Source organism: Corylus avellana, chromosome ca5, assembly GCF_901000735.1.
Source record: "Corylus avellana chromosome ca5, CavTom2PMs-1.0".
Lineage (NCBI taxonomy): Eukaryota > Viridiplantae > Streptophyta > Magnoliopsida > Fagales > Betulaceae > Corylus > Corylus avellana.
In genome coordinates, this window is record NC_081545.1 from 20,224,287 (window position 1) to 20,237,345 (window position 13,059).

A 13,059-nucleotide genomic window follows, 5' to 3' on the forward strand; every position below is an offset into this window, starting at 1 on the left:
CGAACCCGACACGAAATTAGCGGGTTTGGGTTTACCTTAAACGGGTTTGGGTCATAAACGGGTCGACCCGTTTATGACCCGTTTAGGAGTGCCTGGCGGGTCGTGTCACGGGTCGACCCGCGGGTGACCCGCCAGACCCGTTTGTTCTTTTTTTTTTTTTTAACCTAAAAGGCTAAAAACTAAAAAGTAAAAACGATGCAGCCCCTGAACCTCAGAAGTTCTTGCCCAGCGCCCCTGAGTCAGAACCTGAATCCCTTATTCGGTGAATCGGTGCAGCCCTTGCCCAGCGCCCCAGCTCCAGCAGCCGCGAGATCAAGAAACCCATAGGCCATAGGCCTCCCTCTCAGCCTCACGAGTCACGAGTCACGGCCCTCCCCTCACTGAGCTCACCGCCCACGCCCACGCCCACGCCCACCGCCCACCGCCCACGCCACTGCCGGTTAGGCCATAACCCATACCCATTCCTCCCTCTCGGCCTCACGAGTCACGGCCCTCCCCTCACTGAGCTCACCGCCCACGCCCACGCCCACCGCCCACGCCACTGCCGGTCTCTCTCTCTCGCCGCTCCTCCACTTTCAGTCATCAGACTCCTCTACCGCCGCTCTCTCTTCCGCCGATGTCGCATCCGGTATGTTACGTATCTCTCTTTTCAATCTCTTGCTCTCTCAAATCTGAATATCTGCTCTGATTTTGTGGATTGTTGATGTAAATGATAGTGGCATCTTGTTTATCTGTGCTTTGATTTCTTTTTTTTTAGCTTTATTGTTGATAATACGGCATGGGTCAGCTTATATCTGCTCCCGGCATGTCTATTTTTAGCTTTGTTTAAACTGAAAAGTGGTGGAAATTTGCTATGGCTACTTGATATGGCAAACTGAAACTGAAACATCCAAACTATGCCTTAACTTTGTCTTGCTCGCAAGCTCACACAAGCACAAGGCTCAGACTCCTCCAACCGTTATTGTTTTTCAGCTTCCTCGCTTTAATTTGGTCCCCCCATTCAAAAGGATATGTTTTTTACAGAGATGCTGCCGGATTTTATTTTTATTTTCCTAATTTCCTGTTTACATTCTTTCTTCTTTAAACCCTGCCAACTCAACAATAAATTCATTTAAAAAAAAAAAAAAAATCTACATCATCAATTGATAATTATTCGCATATTTGGAAGTGGGTATTAACAATTTTCCCTATTTTTCCTTCAAACATTATGATCAATACAGATATAGAAGAAACATGAATGAAGCCATAGCTGAAAATGGACTTTTGACTTCCGAGCTGATTGAGCTGTTTGCAGCCCTATGACTTAAAGCCAAGCATATATTGTACCAATTTGCTTGTTAAAATGTGCATTTCTGATATTAGTTATTATTATTTATTTTTTTTCCTTGTTTTGTTTCAATGTTGAGGGTCAAGTACATTTTGCAGTTCGTAAAACTTACAAAAAATGTCGTGTTATTCACTCTAATTTCCGTAGCTTCTTGGACATCCTAAAGGATAAAGATTGCACCCACAGGGCACTCAAGTCCTTTCAAATCTCTTCCTATCCTATAATGGAGAAATATAGGAGCTTCAAGTAAGAGAGCCTACCAAATAATCTTTTATTAGGCACTTTTCTGCTTGGCTTCGGATATTTGATATGCTTTCACCATGCTAAACACAATTTGACAACAAACCATATGTTTGATGAATGACAAAGAATTAATGCCTACTTAATTCTAGTTTTGTGATAGCATTACTAAATTTGGTTTGATTCTTACTTTTGAACTTATCTTTAACTAACTTACTAATGATTATGTGTGTAGGTGATTAACGAAGATTCGGTTGTATTCGATGATGATGTGGTTGAAATAAATACAATAGGAGATGAAGATCCTTCTGTTCATACGAATCCGATGACGAACAAAAGGGTCCAGAAGAAGCGTAAGAGGACCTCAGTAGTTTGGACTCATTTTGATGAAATTCGTTCTAAAGATGCAAATGACTCAAGGATATGGGCAAAATGCAAGTTTTGTGATCATAAATATATAGCTAACAGTTCACATGGAACTGGAAATCTGCAGAAGCATATGAAGACTTGTGGGGGGAAAAATGATCATGATATTCAGCAATTGCTCCTATCTAGAGATCAAGGAACTCTGTCAGTAAGTACCTCAAAATTTGATCCTAAAAGATATAGAGAATTGTTGGTTGCTACGATTATTAAGCATGACTTGCCATTTTCATATGTTGAATATGATGGTGTAAGAGAGATGCATAGATACTTGCGTAGTGATGTGCCATTAATCTCTAAAAATACTGCTAAGGCAGAATTGGTTAAGATGCATATGTTGGAGAAACAAAAGGTTAAGTCTTTGTTAACTGGTTATCCTGGGAGGATTAGTTTTACATCTGATTTGTGGACTTCTTTGAAAACTGATGGATATATTTGCCTCACTGCTCATTTTATTGACAAAAATTGGGTATTATCTAAAAGGGTGATAAGTTTTTCATTTATGCCCCCACCACATAATGGTGATTCTTTGGCTGACAAGATAGATAGTTTGCTACAAGAGTGGGGGATTGATAAAAATGTTTTCTCTATAACATTAGATAATGCTTCTGCAAATGATGGTTGTGTTGAGAAACTGAAACAAAAATTAAACATGGGGAAAGCCCTTCTTTGTGAAGGTGAGTTGTTTCATATGCGTTGTTGTGCCCATATTCTTAATTTGATTGTGCAAGATGGATTGAAAGAGATCGCTGATGCTATTCAAAATATTCGAGATAGTGTTAAGTATTTTAGAGGATCACAAGTGAGAAAACAAAGTTTTCTTCATGGTGTCAATCAAATGTCATTGGAGAGTAACAAGGGGTTAAGACAAGATGTGCCAACCAGATGGAATTCGACATATCTTATGCTTGAGAGTGCTATTCACTATAGGCGTGCTTTTGCTTATTTGGAGATGACTGATAAAAATTATAAATTTTGTCCTAGTTCACTTGAGTGGGAAAGGGTGATTGATATCAGTACTTTTTTGGGCTGCTTTTATCGTGCTACATGTGCTTTTTCTGGTACCAAATATCCCACAGCCAATTTATATTTTCCTGTAGTTGCATTGATTTATGTGAACTTGAGGCAAGAAGTGGGCGGAGATGGGTATAAGAGATTAATGGCAAATCAAATGCTAGCCAAATTTGAGAAATATTGGTCAGAATTTAATGTAGCATTGGCCATTGCAGTTGTCTTGGATCCTCGTTACAAGCTTCGCCTTGTAAAGTACTACTATACGAAGATTTATGGAGCTGATTCTGTAGAGTATAATAATGTTTTTAACAAGTTAATCAAACTTTTTATGGAGTATAGTACTCCTACAACTTCAAGCTCCACAGTCGTTCGGCTACAAGAAGACCCAGATTGGGAAAAGGTGAATAATATCATAAGCTTCTTAGCTCGTTAGTAACTTACTAACTTAGTATATTATATATATACTCATAATCACTTACTAATTTTATGTTTATATTCTCTCTGTTCATATAGGAATTTCTAGCATTTGATGGAGTCGATTCTGATGCAAACAAGACTCAATTAGAACTTTATTTGGATGAGCCCAAGTATGTGGAAAAGAATGCGACATTTGATATCCTTTCATTTTGGAAAGGAAATGAATTTCGTTATCCTGAAGTAGCTGCCATGGCTCGTGATATTTTGGGTATTCCTATTTCGACTGTTGCTTCAGAATCCACATTTAGTGTTGGTGGACGTGTGATTGATCAGTATAGGAGTTCACTTAAACCTGATATTGTTGAGACATTAATTTGTACTAGAGATTGGTTATATGGAGAGCAAGGTAATATTAGTTATTTGCATATTTAATTTTTTCATTTACTTGTATTTTTTTTATCTTACTTTAATGACATTAATTTCTCTTATTTTTTGATATATAACAAGCTTTAATGACGGTGGATAACGAAGAAGAGGATGCTCTGACATTGGATAGTATCAGTTCCTGTGAGATTTCAAGTTCATCTGGACTTGGAGCATGTTAAAATGAGCATATTGGTGGATCATTCAACTATGCAAGAGTGGACAACAAGTCAACAAGTGGCAAAAATGAAAACTCATTTTGTATTTGTAAACTTGTAATGATGTAGTTTTTTTTTTTTTTGTTTTTTTTTTTTTTTTGATTAGACAATTGTGTTAAGCCCAGAGCTGGTAACATCATTGAACCAGGAAAGCTATATACATTTGGTGCTGGAGATAAAGGGCAGCTGGGCATAGAGCTTGTTGCCAACCAGACCGAAAGGGGAAGCCCAGAGCTGGTTGATATTGATCTCAACTAGCTGTTACTTAGCTTTACCTGCCTCTCTACTTGCACCACATATGCTTTACCTCTAATTTATCATCATCACATTATCAGCATTTGGTGTTTAGATTTCCTTGTTTATTTTGTACATAGAAACAAAGAAAAAAAAAATTGTGAAGGTTCAAGCTAGGTACACAGGGACGTGGGTTGTTGATATCTGAAAAATTGGCTTGCACTTAGGCTTCAAGTAGTTAATAGTTGATACATTTGTCAAGGTTCATTATAACCTATTTTATCTCTAAAGCATATTAACTTATAACTATTAAATGATTTGGTGTGGTTAGCCTGCTAGGAGTTTAATTTTAAGAGATAATTGCTAAAAATATTATTATTTTATTTAAAAACAAAAAAAAAATTATTTTTTAAGTTAAACGGGTAAACGGGTCGTATCGGGTCGTGTTGACCCGGCACGACCCGCTAGTTTAAACGGGTCTCACGGGTCGTGTCGGGTGACCCGTGAAATACCCGGGTTCGTGTCGTGTCGGGGGGTCCGACCCGTTTAATAAACGGGTCGTGTTTGGGTTTTAGCTAAACGGGTCGCGAGTACCCGCGGATCGTAAACGGGTCGACCCGTGGACCCGTTTTGCCAGCCCTACTTTATACTTTATACCATCATTTTAATATGCCATTAAATAAAAAATAATTTTTTTAAAAACACACCCACACACAAAAGGACAAGGAATTAATTGTCTTCTTAAAAAAAGAAAAAAAAAAAAGGTTGTTCTCTCGTTGAAGTGGCCATTATGTAGAGTTGAGTACCCCAGCCTCGTGAACTGCGTCTCCTTTGCCATTTACCACTTTTCCCCCAATTCTCCTCAGGCCATGGCTGCCAGTACCTCCACCTCTTCATCTTCTTCCTCCCATCCAAGCTGGACCTATGACGCCTTCTTGAGTTTTAGAGGCGAAGACACGCGCAAGAACTTCACCGACCATCTCTATTTTGCTCTAAGAGATGCTGGAATCAACACCTTCAGAGATGACAACGAGCTTCGAAGAGGAGAGGATATTACATCCGAACTGTTGTCGGCAATACAAAGGTCCAAAATCTCTATCATCGTCTTCTCCAGAAACTACGCGGCCTCTAGGTGGTGCTTGGAGGAACTTGTGAAGATCATGGAGTGCCGAAGAACAGTGAGGCAGCTGGTTCTACCTATCTTCTATGATGTTGAACCGTCGGATGTGCGCAACCAAACGGGTAGTTTTGCTGAAGCATTTTTGAAACATGAAGAGCGTTACTTGTTGGACATAGACAAGGTACTGAGGTGGAGAAGAGCTCTGATTGAAGCTGCTAATTTGTCTGGGTGGGATCTAACAAACACTGTGGACGGGTAAGTGCACACTAGCCATTAGCCAATCATTTTTAGATCTTTAACTTTACTGATATAGATTTAAAATTTGATGGAAAAAAATAATGATAATAGCAGGATGGAATTAACCGTATTCCTTGCAATGTGTTAGAAGTCGTTGCCTTAATTTTATTGGCTTTAGTAAGGAATAAGTGATAAGAGTTTATCTTCTTCTTTTTTTTTTTTTTTTTAATTCGTTCTTTTGGTCCAATATTATATATACATAACAAGAGGTATACTTTTCTCTTTAGAAGTCTCAAGGTTTTGTTGGGATTTGATGTGCAGATTTTTGTATGAAAAAAGGGAAATTTAAACAGCTAACATATTCACAAATGTTTAGATAGATTTGCGTATGCAACATTATTTTATGGTATCTAAAAGTTTAATTTCTTCAATTTTTGCCCAAGTAGTATTTTAAGTACTAGTGTGTTAGGTATAATGTCCAATATATGCAGAATTTTTATTTGCCATCATGAAATATTTACTATATTCAAATGGTTACCTGTATGATTTGACTCTACCTAATTTCTAAAATAATTTGCAGGCATGAAGCCAAATTTATTAGGAAAATTGTTGAAGCGGTTTTAAGGGAAGTCAACAGCACGTATTTATATGTTACACTCTATCCAGTTGGAATAGATTCTCGCGTGCAAGCCATCACTTCATTGTTAAGGGTTGGAGTCGATGATGTCCGCATGGTAGGAATTTGGGGAATGGGTGGAATGGGGAAAACAACCATTTCTAAAGCCATATATAACCAATTTTTTCATAGTTTTGAAGGTAAAAGTTTTCTTGCAAATATTAGGGAAACTTCTAAGCAACTTGATGGTCAGGTTCGATTACAGGAGCAACTTCTTTCTGATATCTTGAAGACAGGCAAGATAAAGGTGAATAATGTTGATAGGGGAATTACTATGATAAAAGAAAGACTTCATGATAAAAGGGTACTTGTTATACTTGATGATGTAGACCAGTTGGAGCAACTCAATGCCATAGCTAGAAGTCGTGATTGGTTTGGCTCAGGAAGTAGGATTATTATAACAACTAGGGATGAGCAATTGCTAAAGGCGCTTGAAGTGGACGAAGTGTATACAGCCCAAGAAATGAGTGAAAATGAATCTCTGGAACTCTTTAGTTGGCATGCCTTTAGGAATAGTTATCCCACAGAAGATTATATGGACTTGTCAAGAAGTGTTGTTGCTTATTCTGGAGGATTACCACTAGCTCTTGAAGTTTTGGGTTCTTTTCTATTCACTAGGAGCATGCAAGAATGGAAAAGTGCATTGGAGAAATTGAAAAGGATCCCTAATGATCAAGTTCAAACAAAACTTAGAATAAGCTTTGATGGATTAAGTGATAGTACTCAAAAGGATATATTTCTTGATATATCATGTTTTTTTATCGGAATGGACAAAAACTATGTTATACAAATATTGGATGATTGTAACTTTTTTGCAGAGATTGGAATTAGTGTCCTCATTCAGCGGTGTCTTCTTTCAGTTGGTGAGAGAAACAAACTCATAATGCATGATTTGCTTCGAGACATGGCAAGAGAAATTGTTCGTGAAGAATGCCCTAAAATACCAGGAAAGCGTAGTAGATTATGGTTGCATGAGGAAGCAATTGACATATTTGCAAAGCAAGAGGTAAGAACTTCCACTATAACAAAAAAAAAAAAAAAAGTTTTAAATCAACTCTGAACTTGAAATGATTGCAATTCACCCTAGTAGAGTCCACTAATGAATTATAATTCCATAAGGAGTAGTACTCCAAGCCCAAGTCCAAGTTGAGTCAGACTAGTTTCTTGGTAGAGTTAGAGTCTTAGTTGGAGTTAATGTCAGCTAGGTACTTAGATTATTTAAGTGTCCTATTTGGATTAGTAATTCTCTTTGTAACCAATCAGTATTGCTCATCTATTTAAAGGGGAGACTATTAATGAAGAAGTAGGCCTGAGAAAATTATATTCAAACCTTGTGTTTGTCAAAAGGTCTAGGTTCCCTTATGAATTTAAAAGTTGTCTAGGTTCCTTTACGAATCTACTCTATTACTAGTCGCATCAGTTTGTTTGGCCGGTTTTGGTTACATTTCAGTGGGTAGGGGCTGATTGTCGTAATAGGTGAGTGGTGTGGCTAAAACAGATGTGGGTTTAGAGCTATTTATGTGAGGCATATTGGAGTTTGGAGAACAATGTGTTTTCTTTGTCTTTGTTTATACCAAATAACGGTACGATTTGGGTAGAGTTGTAAGGAAATGATTGCTCTTGATTCCCATATCTCATTTTTAAGGGAGAATTTATGATTTCACAAGGCCCATATTTGTTTTCTTTGCTAACTTCATTCTACTATTTTGTTACTTTCAAGCATGGTTATATTACAGTATGCTAGCCTCGGCTAAATGAAATAATCTACAAGAATGCATTGGTTGGCTCAAATATTGGGGAGGATTAGAAAAATGGGGCATTTTCCTTGTTATAATTTGAGGGTGCAAACTATAGGTTACATAGTACTTGCTTTGTGTCAGATTTGCGAACACACCTCCTTTCTCAAATTTTAAAAAGTGACAATCGATTCCTCCAAACTACGCAAAACCTTCATATTACTTTATCTGTTAGCATTTTTTGTTAAATTGGATGGAAAATTTTTCACTTGAAGAATAATTTGGACTTAAAAAGGCTATTATACCCGAGATAAGATATGTGAAAAAAAAAAAAAAACAACAACAACATTAAAAGAAATTAATTCACCACTGCCTGACCGTGGAGGAGGCCATGGCCTTGGGTTTCCATGGCCAAAGATCCACGGCCACCCGTAGCCATAGAAACGCACGACTTAACTATGAGTCTCCCTAGACATAGGGCTAGGCTGTTGTCACCGTGGGTCCTGACCATGGAGACCCACAACTAGGTCATGGGTCTTTGGCCAAGTGACCCACGGCCAAGCCATGAATCCCCGTGGCAAGGGGAGGCTATGGTAGATTATTATTATTATTATTATTATATGTAAGGGGGATAATTGTATTTTTACATATCTCATGCGGGGTATATTGGAAAGAAAATGTCAAATTGGTCATGCGAGGATTTTTTCCTTCCAATTTAACAAAAAAATATTAATAGAGAAGGTAACCTAAAAGTGTTGAGTAGTTTGAGGGAGTTCATTGTCACTTTTTAAAGTGTGGAAGGTATTTACGAATTGAGTGTTAGTTCAAGGGAATACATGTAGCTTTTCCCTTCTTTTTTGATAAGTACATTAAAAAACTCCCAACTTTACTTGACAGGGAACAAAAGCAGTTGAAGGACTTACTTTAAAATTGCCAAGATTAAGTACAGTGACTTTCAGTACAAGAACATTTATAAAGATGCAGAGATTGAGATTACTCCACCTTGATCATGTACACCTTACTGGAGATTATGAGCATGTTTCCAAAGATTTAAGGTGGCTCCGTTGGCACGGATTCCCTCTAAAGCTTTTTCCAAACAACTTTTACTCAAGAAACCTAGTTGCGATTGACTTGCGATATAGCAACCTCACACAAATTTGGAAAAACTCCAAGGTATATTATACCCCTAACCATTAAGCCATAAGTTTTGACATTTTAGTTCTAATATTTTTGTTTCTTTCTTTTCTCATTTGTTCAGGAACTGTTCGAGAAGTTGAAATTCCTAAATCTCAGTCATTCTCATTACCTATCTCAGACCCCTAACTTTGCTGGACTCCCTAATCTTGAGAAACTAATACTCAAAGATTGTACGAGTTTGTTTGAGGTTCACCAATCTATTGGAGATCTTAATAATCTTGTTTTGGTAAATTTGAAAGATTGCAAAAGTCTTGAAAGTCTACCAAAGAGTTTCTATAGGTTGAAGTCTCTTCAAACTCTCATAATTTCTGGTTGTTCTAGCATTGACAATTTGGCTGAGGAGTTGGGGGAGATGGAATCCTTGACAACTTTTCTTGCAGATGACACAGCTATAAGACAGGTGCCATGTACCATAGTACAATTGAAGAACCTCAAACACTTGTCATTGTGTGGGTGTAAAGGATCACCATCTAAGACACTCCCGTCACTTCTTTGGTCTTTCATATACCCAAGGAAAAGTCCAAAGTCAGTCAATCTATTGCCTGCTTCACTACAAGGCTTGATCTCACTTAGAGATTTATGTCTAAGCGATTGCAACTTATCAGATGATGCAATTCCTAAAGATCTTGGGAGTTTATGTTCTCTTCAATATTTAGATCTACAAAACAATCAGTTTCATAGCTTACCATCGAGCCTTGGTGGTCTTTCAAAACTTCATACTCTCGATTTGGATTATTGCACAAAGCTTCAATCAATTCCAGATTTACCACCAAGTTTGAATAGTCTTCGCGCAACAGACTGCACAGCGTTGGAAAGAATGCCAAATCTATCAAATATCTCAAATTTGGAATATTTGTACCTCGCTAATTGCAATAAATTAGTCGAGATTCCAGGCTTGGATACGTTGTTGATGTCCATTAGAGAGATTCAAATGGAAGGGTGCAGCAATCTAACTAATGCTTTTAAACAAAGAATCCTGGAGGTTAATTCTCTCTCTCTCTCTCTCTCTCTCTCTACCTCTCTTTCTCTAAATACATTTCAAAGCACAACTTATATACATCATGGTTTTGATGGTACAGGAATGGAGTCTCAGAGGATTTGGTATTGCTTTGGGCATTTTTCTCCCTGGCAATGATATTCCTGATTGGTTTTCGTATAAGGACGAGGGACCCTCCTTATGTTTTAAAGTACCTCACATTATTGATGGTAATATCCAATGGTTCACTGTATGCATTGTTTACTCAGCATGTCCTGACAGGATACTAGGTCTTGGTTTTCCTACCAATAGCATTTCAATAATCAATTATACCAAGGGTAGGACTGAGACTATGAGTCCAATAACAACTAATGCAGTAAATACCGATGACGATGGAGATCACATGTGGCAAGCCAATTTTTCTACACATTGGTTCCATTCGGAGGCTGGTGATGAAGTAGAGGTTATTGTAGATTTTGGGTTGGGATTCGATGTTAAGAAGATAGGGGTTTGCCCAGTATACTACATGGTTATTGATGGAAAAATGATTCACTATGCATCTACATCGAATAAGGGTGTCATTGTTGTTAGTGATGATGAAGATGCATCTACAGATCAGGTTGCAATTAAGTCTAAAAGAAGCCTCGGTGATGATAAAGCAGAATCGAGCCATGGTTGCTTGGATGATGAACGAGAGCCTAAAAGATTGAGATGCGATCATAATTCTGAAATGAGTATAGATGACGTTTGAAGAAGGAAAGCTCATATCACAATAAGCAAGCGCATTTCATGATTTTTTTCCTAATTATTTGAATTATGAATCTGGGTTTCTCTAGATTTGATTTGTGTTCAAAGATCTCAATATGGATTCTCATTTATTTTTTCTTTTTTTTTTTTTTTTTTTTTTGACATTGATTCTGAAGTTGTTATAACGATTTCTTGTGGCTTCAGTGGAGTACTTTCAATTTTTCTAGTGGTTTTATCACTTTTTGAATTGCACTTTTGTTTCCTTTTTTCCTACAAGAGTGCAATCCCTAACCAGTTGGAGGTTTCCATGCATCCCTTGGCGTCCATATATATTATCTGAAAACTTTGACAGGTTTTAAAAGAATTCCAGTGTCCTATTATCATGCTTTCGGTGGTTATTGCTTGCAGGCAGCAGATACTACATCTAGGCTAATAGAGGAGAAGCAATTGAAAGCCAAGTCATGAAAGGAAATCAAAGATTGTGCTACCACACCTAGCCATGGCCGCCTCTGGTTTGACGTCCATCAAGGACAGCTTCCTCTCCCTTGGGTCTTTGATTTCCCTTGAGACGGGAATTTTGATTTCTTTTTAATATTTGGTTGTGTTCAAAATATTGTAATGGAATGTTGATTGTTGCAGAGTGCATTTTGGTTTATGGCCATCTTTCTTTCATTCTTTCTAGTTTGTGGTGAAAAGGGGTCAGTGGTATTGGCTAAAACCGCTAACCGTAACTTCTAAGGCTGTTAGTAAAATTTACTAACCGCTTTCGTTAACTGCCTATACGGTTAGCGGTTTTTAAAGGGAAAAAAAATAAAAAAAATAGTTCTTGGCTTAGCTCGTCATTTTCCCTGACTAGCCGAGTACTCGAAGCTTGGCTCTTAGCTCGCTCAGCTTAAGTGCTTGACTAAGGCAATATTTACAGGATTAGGGAAGAATATGTGCTTTATATAGATAAGTGAAGGTGGAAGTGGTGCGGTTTTTTTTTTTTTTTTTTTGATGTGGGACAAACAAGAGGCAATTGAAAACATTTGTAGTTGTCAGTGTGGAAGTCTGGGATAAGGCCAAGAGGCAAATTAAAAACCTCACTCTCCATGTGTCAGTGTTCTTGGCTTCATTCCCAACGCGTCTTTTTAAAAACTTAATATTACATTATATAACATACAAACAATATATTTTTATTGTATATTAAATAAATTATATACAATTAATATATATTCACTAATGTTAATAATATATATATATATATATATATAAAGAGAAAGAGAGAGAAGTTAGCGGTTTTGAAAACACCACTAACAACTAACCGCGGTTAGCAGTTAATAATTGCCCACCCTTTCACGGTTAGCAGGTTGGAAGGAAATGAGATCTCATTAGAATTGAACCAAAATTATTAAAATCGAAATTAAAAAAATAAAGAATGAAAAATACCCCACATTTTTATTATTTATTTTTTTAAGCCCAATAAAAATTTATTATATTATTTTTTTTTAAAAAAAAAAAACTAAAACCAATCTGCCAAGGGGGGTCGGCCAGCAGCCACCCCCAATGACGCTTGGGAGTGGCTGCGACTACCCCCGAGGGGCTCTAAGGGTGGTCTTGGCCAACCTCGACTTATGTTATGGGTGGCGGACCAGCCAAAGTTTCTTCAGCTTTGGCCTTTTTTTTTTTTTTTTTTTTTTCTGTAAACTTAGGGATAAATAATCCTTACTCATATTCTTCTCATTTTTTTTTTTTTAAAAAAAATGAATAAGTATTCATCTTCATAGGGGAATAGTTATTCTCATGAGAATAACTATTCCTACTAATGGTATGTCAAGCAAATGAACAATTATTTCATAGGAATAGTCATTGTATTCAAGGAACTTATTTCACAAACCAAATGAGCCTTGAGATTTTTTTTTTTTTTTTTTTTTTTTTTAAGGCATATATTTAAATATGGCTTTGTACACCAATGGAGACAGTAAATGAATAAACAATTTTTGTTCTTTTGAGATATGACTCTTCTTCTTCGCTCTTAACTCGGTGGTGAGACTCTACTAAATTTCTCCTCTTTGGATTGTGTGCCTTAATCCCT

At 37.2% G+C, this 13,059-nt stretch overlaps 1 protein-coding gene across 1 annotated transcript in view; it reads left to right on the plus strand.

Moving 5' to 3' along the window:
• Window positions 1–11,637, plus strand: part of LOC132181917 (disease resistance protein RUN1-like) — a 12,533-nt gene extending 896 nt beyond the window's left edge. Inside the window, exons 2-13 of the mRNA XM_059595141.1 lie at window positions 277–628; window positions 758–782; window positions 1,803–2,137; window positions 2,975–3,256; window positions 3,344–3,404; window positions 3,518–3,827; window positions 4,211–4,299; window positions 5,061–5,671; window positions 6,234–7,335; window positions 8,963–9,238; window positions 9,324–10,244; window positions 10,342–11,637. Coding sequence (XP_059451124.1) covers window positions 277–628; window positions 758–782; window positions 1,803–2,137; window positions 2,975–3,256; window positions 3,344–3,404; window positions 3,518–3,827; window positions 4,211–4,299; window positions 5,061–5,671; window positions 6,234–7,335; window positions 8,963–9,238; window positions 9,324–10,244; window positions 10,342–10,989 — 5,012 coding nt within the window. The 3' untranslated portion in view covers window positions 10,990–11,637. The remainder of the gene's footprint in view (window positions 1–276; window positions 629–757; window positions 783–1,802; window positions 2,138–2,974; window positions 3,257–3,343; window positions 3,405–3,517; window positions 3,828–4,210; window positions 4,300–5,060; window positions 5,672–6,233; window positions 7,336–8,962; window positions 9,239–9,323; window positions 10,245–10,341) is intronic.
• The last annotated feature ends 1,422 nt before the right edge of the window (window positions 11,638–13,059 follow it).